Below are 21,303 nucleotides of genomic sequence, written 5' to 3' on the forward strand. Positions count from 1 at the left end.
CAGACCCGTAGAGGACAGAGTTTAGTTCTCCCTCTACTAAACTAAAGAACACGTTCTACCTTCAGACCCGTAGAGAAGAAGAGTTTAGTTCTCCGTCTACTAAACTAAAGAACACGTTCTACCTTCAGACTCGTAGAGAACAGAGTTTAGTTCTCCGTCTACTAAACTAAAGAACACGTTCTACCTTCAGACTCGTAGAGAACAGAGTTTAGTTCTCCGTCTACTAAACTAAAGAACACGTTCTACCTTCAGACTCGTAGAGAACAGAGTTTAGTTCTCCGTCTACTAAACTAAAGAACACGTTCTACCTTCAGACTCGTAGAGAACAGAGTTTAGTTCTCCGTCTACTAAACTAAAGAACACGTTCTACCTTCAGACTCGGAGAGAAGAGAGTTTAGTTCTCTGTCTACTAAACTAAAGAACACGTTCTACCTTCAGACTCGTAGAGAACAGAGTTTAGTTCTCCGTCTACTAAGCTAAAGAACACATTCTACCTTCAGACCCGTAGAGAACAGAGTTCTGGTCCTTCCTGACTGAGTGAACGATGACGGTAAAAAACTGATTGAGCCAAAGACAAAAACAACAAATGGAATCCAAACGACGAGAAGAGACACAAAGAACCTCGATCAAACAAAGACGGAAACCAGACGAGAGACGTTTTCACCCCTCAGACCACGCGGTGTTTCAGTCTGTTCACCTGAAACTGAAACACAGAAACACAGACTCTCATACACCACACACACACACACACACACACACACACACACACACACACACACACACACACACACACACACACACACACACACACACACACACACACACACACACACACACACACACAGAGCTCTGAGTGAAGTGAAACTGGTGAACACTTGTTGGTTTATTTATAAATGTCTTTAACACTTTGTTCACACTGAGGAGTCTCTCTGATCACATTAAACATTAGATCTGATCTGAAGTCAGCTGCTGTTGGATGTGAACACAGTTCTCTGAGCTCAGTGTTGATCCGTACTGACTGCAGGTCAGTGTGTTCTCCACCAGGTGGAGCTGGATATTAGCTGGACATCATGACATCATGACATGATGGAGGCCGTCAGTGAAGGAGCTAAATATTTGTTGTCCCACTAACTGCACATTAAGCTTTTCTCCAGCAGGTGAAGCTGCTGCTGCTGCATTCTGGGAAAGACTCCATCCCCCATCAGCAGGATGAGAGTTAAAGACTACAGATGGATATATTTCTGGTACTTTTGGTTACTACTACTGGTACTTTTACTTCCTACTACTGGTACTTTTTGTATCTACTACTAGTAGTACTTTTAGCAGGGTTTCCACAGCTATGTGTGGATAAGAAACTCGGAGAAAGAAATTGAGTTTAACATCAGCTCAATGACTCCATCTAGTGGATAAAACTACTGACTCTAGTATTCCTGTAGAAATATTACTCACATCTACTGTTGTACTGCTGCTGTTAGTGCTGCTGCAGACTGGAGACTGCGCTGAGGGGGAGGAGGGACAGACAGACAGGCAGAGAGAGACAGACTGAGCTGAGGGGGAGGAGGGACAGACAGACAGGCAGAGAGAGACAGACTGAGCTGAGGGGGAGGAGGGACAGACAGACAGGCAGAGAGAGACAGACTGAGCTAAGGGGGAGGAGGGACAGACAGACAGGCAGAGAGACAGACAGACGGAGGGAGGAGACAATGAGACTGGAGGAGTCACAGTGTTCAGTCTGCAGTTCTCAGTTAGTCTGTCTCTCCCTCTGGGTTCCTCTCTGTCTTTCTTTCTGTCTTTCTGTCTTTCTCTCTGTCTCTCAGCCCGTCTCTCTCTCTCTCACACACAGGATGGACCACTTTCGTTATGGATTATTGATTATTGTCTTTCTGCTGCCGATTGACTGTTTACACTCAGTTTACATCACTGACAACACAGGTGAGACAACTGATACTACTTCTACTACTAGTACTACTAGTACTGGTACTACGTCTACTGCTAGAGCTCCTTATATTACTACTTCAAGACAGTACTGTACTTCTGTTTCTGTTAGAATTACATCATTGACAACACAGATGAGATACTGATGCTGCAACTGATGCTACTTCGATTAAAACTACTACTACTACTACTACTGCTACTGCTACCAGTAGTGGTACTTATATTACTACTATGATTATTACTACTGTTACTGTTAAAATTATATTATGGACAACACAGGTGAGACTTACTTCTACTACTAATGGTACTACTGCTACAACTACTACTACTTTTATCATTAATTCTACTACTACTGGTGCTACTGATACTACTTATACTGCAATTGATACTACTACTACTGGTAGTACTGTTACTACTGCAACTTCTACTACTGAGCATTTCTACTGCTACAACTAACTGTACTTTTACTGTTCCTGTTTCTACATATTTACTACTATTCATGTTATAGTATACTGTTACTTCTGTTGATAGTACAAAAAATCCGAACATACGCAGACGACACTTGTATTCGTACAGAAAGACTCACAACCGTCTTGAAGGTCATTAGAGTCTGTGTTCAGTATGTCCCTTCTGGGCTCCCGTAGAACATGGCTGACTCTGTGAAGAGGACATGATGTAGATATGAAGGCTCATTCTTAGGCCATGTCCACACTACTCCGTTTACATTTGAAAACACATATGTTTGCTACGTTTACACTGAGCGTCCACACTACCCCGGCGTTTCCGAGCACCGAAAACAGAGGAGTTTGAAAACGATCCAGAAGACGGATACGTTTGAAAACGCCCGAGTTGCCTCTTCGAGTGGACAGAGGAGTTTGGAAACGACGACGCACACGCCCACGTTCATTACTTGATTGGTTGTTAGCAGTCATGACGTGTCCTTCCCTGATTCGTCACTCCCCTTTCACGTGACCGTTACCCGGAAGCTCACAAACAACAGCATTGATTACCGATCGACTACCAGGTTAATTCAACATGGACGACTGATTACAGGTGTTGCTGACCGTGTTGTCTTTACTAGCAGCTGTTGTCCAGTTAAAGTCTGCATCGTTACGGAGGAAGCAGCTGTTAGTGGAGCGATTAGTGGGCGGCGTGTCCAGCGGCGTTATCAGACCTACGGAGCGGCCGTCTGAAGTCACGGTTAGCGGCTTTGAGGAGGACGATGGACATAAAACGGAGGACTTGCCTTTACTTATTAATATTTATTTTGTTCTGCACAACTATTCTTTAGTCCACACACATAAACTATAAAGGAACAAAACATGAATTGCTCTCCAGTAGGACAGACTTCAGCCACCAGCAGAGCGACGAGTGAGAACAGAAACAATGAAACCGAGGAAACAAGTGAGACGTGAGTTGACCACATTTATGGATCATAATCTAGTCAACTTTTAAACACAGTCGTCCATGAAGAAGAACCAACACTAACCGTGTCACTATAAACATATTGATCGTTCATTAAAACATGTCCGTCACTTTTCTCACTACTGCTGCTTTTAACAACTAAACCTCACGCTGGTTTTGTTTTTGCTCTGAAGTTTTCTAGGAAGCGTTTTGTGATTTTGTAACTTTTCCACACATGAAAAACCTCAAAGTCAATCTAAATATTTCTAATCAGCTCCATCCTGAGCTCCTGGTTAGTTGTTATAAAGAAAAAGGCTTCAGGTGTGATCCTGTTCCTCTCAGGTACGAGACACTGCGTCCTGTCTGGATGTAGCCACAGCGCCCCCTGCTGCTGAAACCACAGGCAATAGTGAGGACTGTGCATCTCATTACTATTCTTCTTCTGTGGTTCTTGTTCAGTCCTCCCCAGTCTCCCCAGTGTCCCCAGTCTCCCCAGTGTCCCCAGTCTCCCCAGTGTCCCCAGTCCTCCCCAGTCTCCTCAGTGTTTCCAGTCTCCCCAGTCTCCCCAGTGTCCCCAGTCTCCCCAGTCTCCTCAGTGTTTCCAGTCTCCCCAGTCTCCCCAGTGTCCCCAGTCTCCCCAGTGTCCCCAGTCCTCCCCAGTCTCCTCAGTGTTTCCAGTCTCCCCAGTCTCCCCAGTGTCCCCAGTCTCCCCAGTGTCCCCAGTCCTCCCCAGTCTCCTCAGTGTTTCCAGTCTCCCCAGTCTCCCCAGTGTCCCCAGTCTCCCCAGTGTCCCCAGTCTCCTCAGTGTTTCCAGTCTCCCTAGTCTCCCCAGTGTCCCCAGTGTCCCCAGTCTCAATAATCTCCCCAGTCTCCTCAGTGTTTCCAGTCTCCCTAGTCTCCCCAGTGTCCCCAGTGTCCCCAGTGTCCCCAGTCCTCCCCAGTCTCCCCAGTGTCCCCAGTCTCCCCAGTGTCCCCAGTGTCCCCAGTCTCCCTAGTCTCCCCAGTGTCCCCAGTGTCCCCAGTCTCCCCAGTGTCCTCAGTGTCCCCAGTCTCAATAATCTCCCCAGTCTCCCCAGTGTCCCCAGTCTCCCCAGTGTCCCCAGTGTCCCCAGTCTCCCCAGTCTCCCCAGTGTCCCCAGTCTCCTCAGTGTTTCCAGTCTCCCTAGTGCCCCCAGTCTCCCCAGTCTCCCCAGTGTCCCCAGTCTCCTCAGTGTTTCCAGTCTCCCTAGTCTCCCCAGTGTCCCCAGTGTCCCCAGTGTTTCCAGTGTTCCCAGTCTCCCCAGTCTCAATAATCTCCCCAGTCTCAATAATCTCCCCAGTCTCAATAATCTCCCCAGTCTCCCCCAGTGTTCCCAGTGTTCCCAGTGTTGTGTTCTAACGGATCCAGCAGCAGATGGAAACTCTTATTTTTCTCTCCTCTCCACGTTTTTCCCATAAATCTCTGTGTTTATGCGTCTGTGGCCATTGAGGAATGTGAAGGATTCAGATCATATTTCATCATCTCCTCTGTGTGTGTGTGTGTGTGTGTGTGCGTGCGTGTGTGTGTGTGTGTGTGACCTCTGACCGCCATGACCTCAGACAGAAAGACAGCAGCCTCCTTTCTTGTGAAATCACTGCAGATATTCTGCTTTGTACTGATACTGTCCACACACACACACACACACACACACACACACACACACACACCCCAGTGATGTCACTCTGCTCTGCCCTGATTGGCTCTCAGTTAAGGTCTAAAGCCAGATTCAAATGTGTCTTCTCCAGGTTCTGTTCCAGCAGTAAAACCACATCCACATCAATAACTAGTGAAGTAACTGAAGCTATTTGTGCATTTTTATTATTATTATATTATTATTATTATTATTATTATTATCATTATAATGTGTCACAGAGTAGAAGAACGCAGCTCTCTGCCCGACTTTACTGTCTCTCTCACTATCAAAGCGATCAATCAACAATCCATACACGTGCGTCTGTCTTTGTATATTTGTATGTATTTATATTACCTTTGTCTTAGACAATAACTAGAAATTATATATTCACATGATGTGTAAATATATATTTACACATTGTTGCGCTCACATTAATAACATTTTATTCACACGAGAACATTTTCACATCTTAAAAGATTTTAACAACGTCTCCTTGGTCCATGTGTATGTATAAAGATACAGGTGTAGTTTATATATATATATATATATATATATATATATATATATATATATATATATTAGGGTGTAACGGTTCACAAAACTCACGGTTGGGTTGGGTACGATACAGTGGAGCCACGGTTCGGTACGTTTCGGTACAGTAGAAACTATAAATGCAACCTTTATTTAAGCAGGTAGTCCCATTGAGATTAAAAATCTCTTTTGCAAGATGTAAGTAACAATACTACATAACATGAAGGAGCAGTTTTTGTTTTTTATGCTGATGTGTTGCTAAGAAGACACCCCAGAAGATGAGTCACTCAGGTATAGTTCCATCATTGTTCAAAGTCAAAGAATAACTTCATGATGTTAGTTGTAATGAATAAATACATTTTAAAATCAAGTACATTTCTCTGCATTTATAGTTTCTACTGAACCGAAATGTACCGAACCGTGGCTCCACTGTATGGTACCCAACCCAACCGTGGATTTTGTGAACCGTTACACCCTAATACATTCAGATTTCATCTGTGAACCCGTCACACTCCAGATACCTGAGGACACCTGTGACACTATGACATCGCCGTGACATCAATACAGGTGACACCAAAGTCATGTGATTTCTCTCTCTCTCTCTCAGATTCTCTCCATCTGGTGCTGTCAGAGTTCGCTGTCGTTCGACCAATCAGGACCAACTCAGAGGGACGTTTCCTGTCAGCTCTCGTCTCCGCCCACCACCTGCCCCGCAGGAAAAGACACGCCCCCTTCACACAGGACACGCCCACTGACACAAACAATGACAGACAGACTCGAACAAACAGGCCTCCATTACAACATGCCCCGCCCACAGATGCATCACCGTCCAACCGGACGTGGCGTACCTGGAGGGGGCGGGGCCACAGGCAGGAGGAGGCGGAGCTGTTCTACAACGTGACGGTGTTCGGTCAGGAGCTGCACCTTCGTCTGCGTCACAACGGTCGCCTCGTCTCCCCCGACGCCACCATGTTGTGGTGGGAGGAGTCAGGACGCAAACACTCTCAGCCAATAAGAGACGCCAGCTGCTTCTACACAGGAGAGGTGTCCAACATGGAGGACACGTCCATCGCCATCAGCAACTGTTACGGGCTGGTAGGTGTCACCTGAAACTGTTCACTGTTTCACCTTTAAACCATTTCACTGTTTCATTCTTTCATTCTTTGATTGTTTCACTGTTTCACTGTTTCATTCTTTCATTGTTTCATTCTTTGATTGTTTCACTGTTTCACAGTTTCACTGTTTCATTGTTTCATTGTTTCACTGTTTCACTGTTTCACTGTTTCATTGTTTCACTGTTTCACTGTTTCACTGTTTCATTGTTTCACTGTTTCACTGTTTCATTCTTTGATTGTTTCATTCTTTGATTGTTTCACTGTTTCATTGTTTCATTGTTTCATTGTTTCATTCTTTGATTGTTTCACTGTTTCACTGTTTCATTGTTTCACTGTTTCATTGTTTCATTCTTTGATTGTTTCACTGTTTCACTGTTTCACTGTTTCATTGTTTCACTGTTTCATTGTTTCACTGTTTCATTCTTTCATTCTTTGATTGTTTCATTGTTTCACTGTTTCATTATTTGATTGTTTGATTGTTTGATTGTTTCACTGTTTCACCGTTTCACCTTTAAACTGTTTCACTGTTTCATTCTTTGATTGTTTGATTGTTTCACTGTTTGATTGTTTCACTGTTTCACAGTTTCACTGTTTCATTGTTTCATTCTTTGATTGTTTCACTGTTTCACCTTTAAACTGTTTCACTGTTTCATTCTTTGATTGTTTCATTCTTTGATTGTTTCACTGTTTCATTGCTTCATTCTTTGATTGTTTCATTGTTTCATTGTTTCATTGTTTCACTGTTTCACCGTTTCACCTTTAAACTGTTTCACTGTTTGATTGTTTGATTGTTTGATTGTTTGATTGTTTGATTGTTTGATTGTTTGATTGTTTCACTGTTTCACAGTTTCACTGTTTCATTGTTTCATTCTTTGATTGTTTCATTGTTTCACTGTTTCATTGTTACACTGCTTCCTCTGTGAGGAGGAAGAGGAATATCATTAACAGAAGAATTGTACATTTAACTGATGAAAAAACAGGTCAACAATAATAAACACAAGATGTTTTTTCACAATTCAATCAACATGTTTTCAAATTAACACGAATAAAAACATATTTGAATGTGAAGTCAGACATCAGGAGAGAAACAGTTGATTCATGTGAGAGTAGAAAGGATTTCACAAACCAAACGCTGTAAAACGAGTCGACCTGAAACACTTTAACGCTGTTAAAGCTGAGCGCTCGTGTACAACTGTATCTTTTTCCAGCGCGAGCTGATTGAAACCAGATGTGGAGGAAAGACGAGAGGAATATTTTCCTGCTGCTGATGTGACTTAAAGCAACAACGACCTGTCGCACTGATTATATGTGGACACAATAACAGGAACACCTCCACACAAACCGAGCCAATGAATTACTTTTTATTTTATTTATTTACTAATTCTGAATTCTTTATTCTATTTTTATTCTGAGTTTTTATTGTTTTTGTTTTTATTCCGATTTTTTATTCACGCTGTAATATTGCTGAAACTCAAACTGAACTGTGACTCAGTGTTGAAGTATGATTTTATAAATTAAGCTCATTGAGCTGCTGAGTTCTGGATGTTTGATTGACAGCTCTCTCTCTCTCTCTCTCTCTCTCTCTCTCTCTCTCTCTCTCTCTCTCTCTCTCTCTCTCTCTCTGTGTCTGCAGGCCGGTGTGATTCGGACGAGTCAGGAGGAGTTCTTCATCGAGCCGCTGGATCAATGGAGGAGGAAGGAGGAGGAGGAGAAGGAGGAAGGAGGAAGACGACACATTGTCTATCGCTCCTCGGCGATCATCAAGAAACAACCGCCTGTCAATCAAACTGAAGCCGTCCATCAAACAGCTGGTGACTTCGTCCGAGGTGAGTCACGGTCAGCTGACTTCATCAACACAAACTAACTTTATTTACCTCATTGAACAAACCTGGTGATCACGTGACCATGTTGACCTCGTTGTAAACAAACATGGAGGTTCGCTTTGAATTAAGAAACTCAAATATAAAATCTAATTAGAATTTGCTGTCCTAGGACTCTTCAGATTATTTTATGTTTTGTCATTTGATTTATTTAATTGATTGCTGTCGGGATGTAATGAGAATATAATAAAATAATAGTAACATTATTCAGTGTAGCTTCAATGGAACCAAAAGACGGTGAAGCTGCTGAAAAATATCTGCTGTGTTTCTGCAGAAGGAAAGAATCAAACTGAAAAGAGAGAAATAGTTCCAGGAAACTTGGCAGAGACACACACACACACACACACACACACACACACACACACACACACACACACACACACTGCGACGTGGCAGTCCGAGCTTCAGAGTCTCAGGGTTTTGGAGGTTTTGGAGGTTTTGGAGGTTTTGGACTCAGAGTTGATGGATAGTTCAGCTCCTGAATCCTTTGTTCTCTCGGTCGCTGACATCTGTTTGTCCTCAAAACAGCTTCAGCCAATGAGGAGCGAGTATTCCTTCACCCCAGCTCAACTCGCAGAGTGACATCAGAGGGTCTGATGTCACATGTTTTCATAAACACAACATCCATATGAGCAGGATTAAATATGAGGAGGTATTAGTGGATGAAACACATCAACAGTTTTACAGAACATCAGTGTTGTTGGAACCAAAGATACAAATAAATGTGAATCATTACATTACATTCATTTAGCAGGCGCTTTTATCCAAAGCGACTTACAATAAGTGTATTCAACATCGGTTTTCGAGAGAACTACTAGTCACCAGAAGTCATTAGTGCATGTCCTTTCTTCAAACAAGCATCTGAGAGCATAAACCAGAGCCAACGTACAGTGCAGAAGCAAACAAATGCAATAAGTGCCACAAACTAATATGAATACAATAAGTGCAATAAGCTAGTATGAATACAATAGATGCTAAGTAAGTGCTAAGTGGAAGGCTCAGGGTAGGCCTTCTTGAGGAGGTGAGTCTTCAGCCTGATGAAAGATGGGCAGCGACTCTGCTGTCCTGAGGTCAGTGGGGAGTTCATTCCACCACTGAGGGGTCAGGACAGGAAACACGCGACCGGGTCGATCGGCTGCAGGGACCTCTGAGCGACGGGGCAACCAGTCGCCCCGAGGCAGCAGAGTGAAGTGGTCGGGCGGGGGTGTAAGGCTTGACCACGGCCTTGAGATAGGAAGGAGCTGTTCCCGTCACTGCCCTGTAGACTAGCACCAGAGTCTTAACCTGGATGCGAGCTCTTACAGGGAGCCAGTGTAGAGAACGGAGAAGGCAAGTTGTGTGGGAGAACTTGGGACGATTGAACACCAGGCAAGCTGCAGCTTTCTGGACAAGCGCCAGAGGTCTGACGGCCGACACCGGGGCTCCGGCAAGTAGTGAGTTGCAGTTGTCCAGACGGGAGATGACAAGAGGCTGGATGAGCACCTGCACCGTCTCATCAGCGAGGAAGTGAATCCTCCTGATGTTGTAGAGCAGGAATCTGCAGGAGCGTGTAGCCGATGCAATGTTTGCTGAGAACGACAGTTGGTCATCCAGGGTCACACCCAGGTTCCTCACAGTCCGAGTTGGAGTCACCACGGTATCGTCAATCGGGATGAGAGATAAATCCAGAGAGAAACGATCATGAACCTACTCATTCTCTGTTGTTCTGTTCATCTTCCTTCTTTCTGTCACTAACTTGAGTCACGAGTCACGTGACAAAATGTCAACATTTATGTCCTCTTGGGACACGGCGCCAGACTCTTGGACGGTCTCCTAGAAGGTCATCTTGGACGGCCTCCGGGACGATCTCCTTGATGGTCGTCCTGGATGGTCGTCTCCTGTATGGTCATCCTGGACCGGTGTCCTGGATGGTCATCCTGGACCGGTGTCCTGGACCGTTGTCCTGGTCGGTCTCCGGGACGGTCTCCTGGATGATCGTCCTGGATGATCTTCTGGACGGTCTCCTGGACGGTCTCCTGGACAATCTTCTGGATGGTCTCTTGGACGGTGTCCTGAATGGTCATCCTGGACCGGTGTCCTGGACCGTTGTCCTGGTCGGTCTCCTGGACCGTCTCCTGGATGATCTCCTGGACCGTCGTCCTGGACGGTCTCCTGGACAATCGTCCTGGACAATGGAAAAGCAAAGGGAGACTTACTGGACGAAGCTCAGTAAAAACAGAACCCCTCAGTTTTATACGGACACTGAGATCACTCTTTTGTTCTTCTGCAGGTCCTCTTTTAGGTTCTCTGGACTGGACCCAGAATGTGATATGGTCCGGATCCAGATCAGCTCGACGAAGACGCTACATTGAAGAGGCTGAACTGTTTAACATAGAGGTTAATGAACTCTTTAACTTAATGGTTAATGAAATGTTTAACACAGAGGTTGGATTACAATGTAGATTTTACTGAACTTGTTTAAACTCGTTTCCTCTTCCAGGTTTTGTTGGCTGTGGATTATTCTGTTCTTCTTTTCCACGGCCGAGATCACATTCAGAAATATCTTCTGACACTCATGAACATAGTGAGTGAAAACACACACACACACGCATTTCTATTTCAGTGGTAAATGTAGGTGAGTCTTGTACCTGTTGATGGAAGGTAAACTGAGAGATGAGCTAATGATGTACAAATCCACAAAGCTCACCTAGACCGGATGGTCAAACTCCCATGACCCCTCCAGTAAAGAACTGGTTCACCAGAGATAAGGTTTCCCAGCTTTACCTCCATACAAACCAAGAAAGGGGGAACCTCCATCCCTGAGCACCCATGAACCAGAACCTTCTGCATCTAAGTGTGAATGTAATCCAGTCCTGGCTCTTTGATATCGCATCTCAACAACCTTCGTCACCAGAACCAGAGAGAGGTCCGGCTGTATTATTATCCAACTCATCCCTCTCAGAAGCTGCAGTCCATCTGGCCCCTTTACCTGTCTGACTCAGGTGTGTCCTGGTCTTTTGAGACTGGAAGGTTTTCTTTTTCAGTCTTATACTTCATCGACTTCCTTTTATCCTTGTGGGTCATTGTGCCACCACAACAAAGAGTGATGAGCCTCAGGAAATGTTCTTCTAGAGGTGGGAGGTAAGAAGCCTCAGCCAGATGTTCCTAGTTCAGCCTCACTACATGTTTGGATTTGCTTAAGTCTGTGGCGAGCTTTGCCTCATTAGAAAGGATAGCAGGACACAGGAGGACATCAGTGTAAGACAGGAAACAGCCAACATCTGGATGTCCAACAATGCACGCTAAAAAAGGTCCATCGATACCTTGAGCACCAATCACAAATAATCACAAATGTGCCGAGATGTCCAGTCCACCTGACCTGTCTTTGATCTTGAGTTGAGCCCCCCCCCCCCACACAAGGTACTCACCTTTGAACCCTGCCAAGTTTGGACCCAGGACGGGGGGGCCCTGTATTACTGTTATCTTTGCCTTACCATGACCTGGTGCTGCGCTACACTCAACAGGACCCCCCCCCCCCCCCCGCCACAATAAAGTGATGGCTCTAGAACGTTACAGGAGGTAAATTCAATGAAAAGGTAGAATTTGGGGGTTAATGTTCTTGCATTTCCCCAAATTTAGAAAAGATGGCTGGAGATGGATCAATATATTTACAGCAGCTCTCTCTGTCTGTTTTCAGGTTAATGAGATCTATCAGGATCATTCTCTGGGTGCCAACATCAACGTTGTTCTGGTCAGAATCATCATGTTGTCTCCATCAAAGGTACTAAATTCAAAGCTGATGAATGTTTCTGGTACAATAGTGACTTCCAGGTGTCCACTTAGGGACAATAGTGACTACCAGGTGTCCACGTAGGGAGGCTAAAGACTTCCAGGTGTCCACGTAGGCGATACACCTCTCTGGTCACCGCTGTAATGCAATTTTGTGTTTGCTTCAAAAGATTAATATTTGTTGAGTCCAGTTTGAAGTACTTTTCGCATACTCGCACATTAACACCCTGCATTTATACTCTGGGGAATCAAAAACAAACACCAGTGTCCGTCCATCAGTCCCAGGAGCTGATCTCTGTGGGGAACCCTCAGAAGAGCCTGGAGAACGTCTGTGGATGGTCGTATCTCCAGCACCAGGAGCAGAATCACGCCGAGCAGCACGACCACACCATCTACCTGACCAGGCAGGAGTTTGGCCCTTCTGGCATGCAGGGTACTTCTGCTAATACCTCCACTAATACTACAAGTACTCCATCAAAAACATCTTCTACCCGAGGAGGAGCTAGGCCTCCTCGGCATGCAGGGAAGTACTGATGATTCCTCTCGTAAAGCTACAAATACTGCAACCGCTAACACTTTCTACCTTCGCCATGCAGGGTACTTCTGCTAATACCTCCACTAATACTACAAGTACTCCAACTAACAACATCTACCTGATGAGGAGTTCGTCCCATCCGACAAAGCAGGGAAGTAGTAATAATACTACCACTACTGCTTTAAGTACTAGTACTAACACCGTTTGGCTGCCTTGGTATGCAGGGTACTACTGCTAATAGTACCACTAATAACACAAGTACTACTACAAACACCATTTGCCTGACATCTGCCCTCTCTCTGTAGGTTATGCTCCGGTTACAGGAATGTGTCACCTGCATCGGAGTTGTGTCCTCGTCTTTGAAGACGGGTTTTCCTCGGCCTTCGTAGCTGCTCATGAAATGGGACACGTGTGAGACACAAACACATTTACACTAAATGCACATTAATGTGGCTCTCAGCAACGATAGAGACTTCCAGGTGTCCAATAGAGACAATGGTGACTTCCAGGTGTCCAATAGAGACAATGGTGACTTCCAGGTGTCCAATACTTCTAGGTGGCCAATGACTGACTGTCTCTCTCTCTCCCTCTCTCTCTCTCTCTACCTGTCTGTCTCTCTCAGGTTAGGGATGGAGCATGACGGAGATGCCAATGACTGTACTGACGACGTGCCGTTGGGCAGCATCATGTCCCCAAGGGTTCAGGCCACCTTCCATCAGTACCACTGGTCGCGCTGCAGCTGGAGGGAGCTGCACAAGTACCTGCAGTGAGTACTACAAGTAATACTACATGTACACTCATTGTACATCTACCACCTGAACCAGAACACCGTCTGTATCTCTGTCTGTCTGACTCTCTGTCTGTCTCTGCAGTACCTACGACTGTCTCCGTGATGACCCGTTTTACCACGATTGGCCGGCTCAGCCTCAGTTACCAGGGTTTCAGTACTCACTGGACCAACAGTGTCGCTTTGACTTCGGACCAGGATACAGCCTCTGTACTGCAGTATGTCTGTCTGTGTGTGTGTCTGTCTGTCTGTCTGTCTCTCGCTCTGTCAGTATGTCTGTCTCTCTGACCTGTCTGTCTCTCTGTCTGTCTGTCTCTCTGTCTCTCCGTCCCCGTATCATCCATCTTCAGTAGAACTGAGTTTGTTTCCATAGAAAGCATCTGGAGACAATGAACCGTCCTGTTTTTAGTCCACTGTTCTCATCACATGTGTTGTTGAAGACACATCTGTTTAGGATGTGAGACACGTTTGATGACATCACAGAGTTACTATGATGTCGTCTTTGTCCCCAGTACTCCAACCTTGAACCCTGTAAACAGCTGTGGTGCAGCGACTACAACAACCCGTTCTACTGTAAGACCAAGAAAGGTCCTCCGCTGGACGGGACCAAGTGTGGACCGGGGAAGGTGAGGACACCTCCAGGTCAGACATATCATCTTAGCATGCCAACAGGCTAAAACTAAGATGGTGAACATGATACTGACAGAGTCAGGAAGCGTGCAGGAAAGATCACTGCAGACCCCTCACACCCTGGACACAAGCTGTTCCAACTCCTCCCCTCTGGTAGGCGCTACAGGGCTCTGTACGCCAAGACCACCAGACACAGGAACAGCTTCTTTCCACTGGCCATCACTCTCATGAACAATAAATAGGCTATACTACACTATTGTCTATAGGTTGATGTTCACATGTATATATATATATATACACACTTTTTTCTCTTGGATATATATTTATACTTGTATTACAGCTAAATGTTTATACCTACATCCGTTTTACTTTTTTTTTTGCTGCCCTTTTTGATTCTTTATACATATATTTTTCTTGTTTATTGTAAATTTGTGTTTGTACATTGAGAGCGGAGTGGAAACCGGTGACAAATTCCATGTATGCGTAAGCACACATGGCCAATAAAGCTGATTCTGATACCTGCTGACATTAGCATGTTAGCATGCTAACAGGCTGAAACTATATATTTTAATTCAGCAATGTCCCCCTGCCTCCTGTCTTTATGCTAAGCTAAGCTAACCTTTGTCTCTTTGCAGCACTGTTTTAAGGGTTTCTGCATGAAGTTGACCCCCAACCTGCTGAGACAAGATGGCGGCTGGGGAACATGGAGTCCGTTTGGCGGCTGCTCCAGGACCTGCGGGGGCGGGGTCAGGTTTCGGGCCCGACGCTGCGACACTCCAGCGTGAGTCAGCTGTCAATCATCTGATGATGTCACAGACCAAAGCCACCAATCACAGACGCTTAACCTGTTGTTGTTCTCAGTCCAACCAACGGGGGGCGCACCTGCTTCGGAAACAGTTTTGAGTTCCAGAAGTGCAGCCAAGAAGAGTGTCCACCTCTGACTGACTTCAGGTCAGTAGATTGAGTGTGTGTGTGTGTGTGTCAGTTTGTGCGTGTGTGTGTGTGTGTGTAGTTGATTTGTTGTGTTTTTCTTTCAGAGAGGATCAGTGTAAAGTCTGGAATCCATTTATGGAACATGAAGGAATGAAACATCACTGGCTGCCGTACCAACACCCTGACCGTAAATACACACTCATAATACACACTTTATACACTTTCTTCCTCCACTTGAAGTAGTTTAAATAGATACAAGATTCCTCTTTGCTTTGTGTGTGTGAGTGTGTGTATTACTCATGGGTCAGGGGTCACTCACTGTGACAACACACACACACACAAACACGCACGCACACACACACTCACAGAGACACAAACACACACGCACACACACACTCACAAAGACACAAACACACACACACACACACACACACAAACGTGTATATACGTATGTATAGATATATATAGATAATAGTTTGAATCTCAGCTGGAAGCCTTTTCTAAAGCTTGATGACCGTAAATGAAAAAGCAGATTGTGCAAAGCCAGACGGCCGCAGTGTGTGTGTGTGTGTGCGTGTGCGTGTTCACATGTTAAAGTCATCAGTCAGGAATCTGTTATTGGAAGGACTTATGGCCTCTCCTCTCTTAACTCTTTAAACTCTTAATCTTCCACGTTAAGTAGCTCTGACTGCAGTGAAATATAAACATTATCTTCATATTATATATGTGTATGTATATACTGTATATATACTTGTGTCTGCAGCTGATGAGCGCTGTCGTCTGCACTGTCAGTCGAAGGAGACGTCCGCGGTGGTTTCCATCAACAGAATGGTGCATGATGGGACGCCGTGTTCCTACAGCGACGCCCACAGCGTCTGCGTCCGAGGAGAGTGTGAGGTCTTTATACACTTTACACACTTTATACACACATTGTACACACTTTATTCACACTTTACACACACATTATACACACTTTATACACACATTATACACTTTACACACACATTATACACACTTTATACACACATTATACACACTTTATACACTTTACACACACATTATACACACTTTATACACGCATTATAGACACTTTATACACTTTACACACACTTTATACACACATTATACACTTTACACACACATTATACACACTTTATACACACATTATACACACTTTACACACACATTATACACACTTTACACACACTTTATACACTTTACACACACTTTATACACACATTATACACTTTACACACACTTTATACTCATTATACAAACTTTATACACTTTACTCACACATTATACACACTTTATACACTTTACACACACATTATACACACTTTATACACACATTATAAAAACTTTATACACTTTACTCACACATTGTACACACTTTACACACACTTTATACACACATTATACACTTTACACACACATTATACACACTTTATACACACATTATACAAACTTTATACACTTTACTCACACATTATACACACTTTACACACACATACACACTTTACACACACATTATACACACTTTGGAACTGTGATCCTCTGTCCTCTCTGTCCTTGTTTCCTCTCTCCTGAGTCCTCCTCTCTGTCCTTGTTTCCTCTCTCCCGAGTCCTCCTCTCTGTCCTTGTTTCCTCCCTCCTGAGTCCTCCTCTCTATCCTTGTTTCCTCTCTCCTGAGTCCTCCTCTCTGTCCTTGTTTCCTCTCTCCTGAGTCCTCCTCTCTGTCCTTGTTTCCTCTCTCCCGAGTCCTCCTCTCTGTCCTTGTTTCCTCCCTCCTGAGTCCTCCTCTCTGTCCTTGTTTCCTCTCTCCCGAGTCCTCCTCTCTGTCCTTGTTTCCTCCCTCCTGAGTCCTCCTCTCTGTCCTTGTTTCCTCTCTCCTGAGTCCTCCTCTCTGTCCTTGTTTCTTCTCTCCTGAGTCCTCCTCTCTGTCCTTGTTTCCTCTCTCCTGAGTCCTCCTCTCTGTCCTTGTTTCCTCTCTCCTCGTGCAGCATGTAGGATGTGACGGACAGATCGCTTCAGATCAGCAGGAGGACCGATGTGGAGTCTGTGGAGGAGATAACTCCAGCTGTAAGATCATCAAAGGGAACTTCACCCGCAGCACCAAGAAACAAGGTCTGAATGAAACTCTCTTTCAGTGTAAAGCAGATGTTTCTGTTGGAGTCTTCATTAAGGACCAATAAAGGATCGTGGTTCCCTTTGACTAGGTTACCTGAAGATCCTGGAGATCCCCAAAGGAGCTCGACATCTGCTGATCCACGAGTTTAAAGGAACTTCTCACATCCTGGGTAAGGGGGGAGGAGGAGGAGGAGCCTGAATAACTTCTGTCCTTCATGTGGAAAACCTTGATTTCACTGTTTTCCTGTTCCAGCACTGATGAACCAGGAGACGGGCCACCTCTTCCTCAACAATGAATACGAGCTCCCAGAATCCCGAGCGGTGATTGAGAAGGGTGTGGCGTGGGAGTACAGCAACACCGAGGAGCAGGAGTCCATCCAGACCACGGGGCCACTGAAATACGGAGTCCTGCTCATGGTCCGTCCGTCACCACAGGAGGTCCAACATGCTCCCGTTGTATCTGAGTCTAAGTCTGTGTCTCTGTCCATCAGGTGCAGTCTCATGGAGACTCTAAGGTGACGGTGTCCTACAAGTACGTCATCCAGGACCGCCTCCGGTCCAACCTGGAGTCCAACCTGGTGCAGGAGGACGCCATCTTCTACGAGTGGGCGCTGAAGAAGTGGTCGCACTGCTCCAAGCCCTGCGGAGGAGGTAATGCAACAAGTCCGGTACTTGGCATGGTCACGTGGTCAACCACGGTAACGGGGGGGTGGGGGGTGCAATGGTGGCAAACGGCATTTTGTCTGGTTGACAGGGAAACAGTACACAAGGTTCGGCTGCCGGAGAAAAGCTGACGGGAAAATGGTTCAGAGGACGTTCTGCTCCAACATCAACAAACCGAGAGCCATCAGCCGCACCTGCAACGGCGACACCTGCAGCTCCCCCAGGTAACAACCACAGCTCACCTGATTCTGGTCTGGAACCACACGACCAACTTGGATCCGGCTCGGTTTGGAAATATATTTAAAATATTTCAAAAAGGGAAAAGATTACATTATATCAAGACACTGTACAATATTGACTCGACTCCACTGACTAGGAAATAAAGAAGAAGAAAAATAAGAAAGCATGGTTCATTGTCTGTTCCTGTCCCGTCAGCTGGTTGACCGGGGAGTGGGAAGACTGCAGTGCCACCTGTGGTCAGACAGGGTGGCGGCGTCGCTGGGTGTCCTGCCAGCAGATGTCCAGCAGGGGGCAGCGCTCAGTGCCCAGCAAACTCTGTGGTGAGGACCGGCCGGAAGTGAAACAAACCTGCAATCGTTTACCGTGTCCAGCTTCCTGGAGAGTTGGGCCCTGGACCCCGGTACGAAGACTGGAATCATTAACAAAGTCACAAAGTCATTTTACCAAAAGCAATTCTCCAGTTGGACTACCTCTACCTTTTCTTTTTTTGGACTATGTCTGCCTTCCATCTCTCTGGACTACCCCTTCATCACTCGTTCTGGAATACCTTTAAGTTCCTTCAGTACCTTTAACTCCTTCCAATCTGAACTACTTCTACATCCTTCTTTCTGGACCACCTCTACCTTTCTCTTTCTGGACTATCTCTACCTTCTCTTTCTGGACCACCTCTACCTTTCTGTTTCTGGACCACCTCTACCTTTCTCTTTCTGGACTATCTCTACCTTCTCTTTCTGGACCACCTATACCTTTCTCTTTCTAGACTACTTCCTCTTCCTTCTTTAGGGACTACTTATCCCTTCCTTCCTTCTGGACCACCTCTATATTTCTCTTTATGGATTACTTTTACTTCCATATTTCTTGTCTACCTCTACCTTTCTTGTATCTAAACTACCTCACTTCCTCCTTTCAGGACTAAATTGAATTCCTTCAGGACTACCACCAATGACTGATCAGTTTATAAACTGAACAACTGAGTTTGACCAATATGTTTGTGTTTGTAGTGTTCAGTATCCTGCGGAAACGGGACTCAGGAGCGTCAGGCTGCGTGTTTGAGTCCTGAGGGTTTAGCCCGTAACTGTAGTGATTTTCCACCAATCAACACCCGCACCTGCCATCCTGCCCCCTGTAGCGGTAGGCATCGACCCATGACATACGAGATAAATGTGCGCTGACGGAGAGGGAGGCATGCTGGGAGATGTAGTATGTGTGTATACTAACTGTGTGGTTGTCTCCCCCTGCAGGCGACCAGAAGAATGTCATCATTCAGTGGCTGTCCAGGTCCAACCCAGACTTCCCAGCTCCAAAGATCTCCTCCAGTAAATCACACATAGTCCTCCTCGTCCTCCTTTGCAGATGGGTTGTGAATGTTTGATTAATATATAAATAAACCTGAACCTGATCACATTGTTCTGCTTCGGTGGTCCATCTTGTCTCCAGGGCAGCGGTGCCGTGGTGACCGCTCGGTGTTTTGCCGGATGGAGGTGTTGAGTCGGTACTGCTCTATCGCCGGTTACCGTCAGATGTGCTGCAAGTCATGCAGAGAGGGAAACCTCAGCAACTCCAGCAACTCCAGCAACTTCAACAACTTCAGCAACTCCAGCAACTCCAGCAACTTCACCAACTTCAGCAGCACTTTCCCGCCGACGGCCGACAGGTCGGAACCGGAACGTTCCACTAAAAGCTCGACCGCACCTTAAAGTGATCTGATGTCACTGATCTTCTGGTTTTTGTTGTCTTGTAGTTCCTGGAGTGTAACCACGGAGACGATGTCAGCGTCCGACAGCGGCGACGTCACCAGTGACATCATCATGGGCAGCAGCAGGCCACCTCCTCCCGTCGCTGTGACTCCGCCCCCGACCAGCAGGAGCAGCGTCGACTTTGTGTACGTGGAGTACGACGATTATAATGAGTACCCGTCCTACGAGCATACTCTTAACATTCCAACTACTACTACTGCTACTACTACAAGGCAACCAAGAAAAACTGCTTCCCCACATCTATTCAAGAAGAAAACTCCCACAATGCCCCCAGTAACCGCTGACCCTGAAGACATCATCACCGCCACGGCATCATCAGGGGGGAGGAGCCTCCAAACAGAAGCGACCTCGTCCTCCTTCCCGAACAACTCCGTGGACGAGGTCCCGTACCGGGTCGTGGGATTGGACGGTGACGTCACCAGAGGACAGAACCACTTTGTGCGGATGCCTCCAATCGGCGAGCGAACACAGAACAAACGGATCCAACAGCTTCTGAACGAGAAACGACAGAAGGATCTTGTGAGGAGCAGAGAAGGTCGGACTGACAGGAAACAGGGATTATAAAAACACATAAAACATTTCATTTACTTTTGTTGTTCACTCGTGATGACGCATGTGCAGCTTGCTCACTTCCCACTAACGCTAACGAACTCTTAACGAGAAACTGAGCACAGAGCCGACGAGACAAACAACCGACTTCACCTTCATTCTTTCCTCAAATGTAGAATAAAGATCAAAGGTTTACCGTATAAAACCACAACATTCACGATGTAACAAATAATCCTGTTTATGAATAAAAAAGTCTCATCCAGCTGATGATGTCATCACGACTCGTGTTAAAGGGACAGTTCAACAGCTAGCTTAGCTTAGCATTAAGACTGGAAACAGCTAGCCTGGCTCTGTATGAAGGTAAACACCTTGCAATTATAATAAATTTGCATGTTTCATCTGGTTCGTTTCATCTGAACAAAAACAAAGAAAATAGTTTGTTAATTCAAACCGTAAAACAGAATGTATCTGTTTCGTTTTAAGTTTCTGCACAAAACAACTAAATGAAAGTCTGAACATCTCGTTCTCATGAACAGCTGCTCGTCTGTTAAACATCAGAGTTCAGATGTGATGAGTCACGACTTCATGGATTCTTTCTGAGGATCAAAGGAAACATGAAACATGACACATGACACTCTGAACATCAACATCAAGAATCAATGGAAGAATGGAGAATGGATTATTTTAACTTCTTCAGTGTTTTTCATATTAAACATAATATTTTATAATAATAAATATTGATTTAATAAAAGTAGAATGTTTCTCTCTGAGATGAAGAACAATAGAAGAAGATA

General features: G+C 45.3%; 1 protein-coding gene across 1 annotated transcript; it reads left to right on the plus strand.

Annotated features, from left to right (window-relative positions):
- Nucleotides 1-1,755: 1,755 nt before the first annotated feature.
- Nucleotides 1,756-20,771, plus strand: LOC306788345 (A disintegrin and metalloproteinase with thrombospondin motifs 2-like). Its single transcript, XM_079283840.1, has 25 exons — nt 1,756-1,932; nt 6,130-6,617; nt 8,271-8,463; nt 10,787-10,893; nt 10,997-11,080; nt 12,194-12,277; nt 12,565-12,718; nt 13,126-13,231; nt 13,443-13,586; nt 13,693-13,825; nt 14,120-14,233; nt 14,873-15,018; nt 15,099-15,188; nt 15,275-15,357; nt 15,934-16,067; nt 17,174-17,297; nt 17,390-17,470; nt 17,554-17,717; nt 17,792-17,951; nt 18,055-18,187; nt 18,399-18,603; nt 19,205-19,334; nt 19,445-19,519; nt 19,641-19,857; nt 19,945-20,771. The coding sequence occupies exons 1-25, from the start codon at nt 1,845-1,847 to the stop codon at nt 20,522-20,524; spliced, it is 4,017 nt and encodes a 1,338-aa protein (XP_079139966.1). The 5' UTR covers nt 1,756-1,844; the 3' UTR covers nt 20,525-20,771.
- The last annotated feature ends 532 nt before the right edge of the window (nt 20,772-21,303 follow it).

The sequence above is a fragment of the Melanostigma gelatinosum genome, assembly GCF_949748355.1.
Source record: "Melanostigma gelatinosum genome assembly, chromosome: 14".
Classification (NCBI taxonomy): domain Eukaryota; kingdom Metazoa; phylum Chordata; class Actinopteri; order Perciformes; family Zoarcidae; genus Melanostigma; species Melanostigma gelatinosum.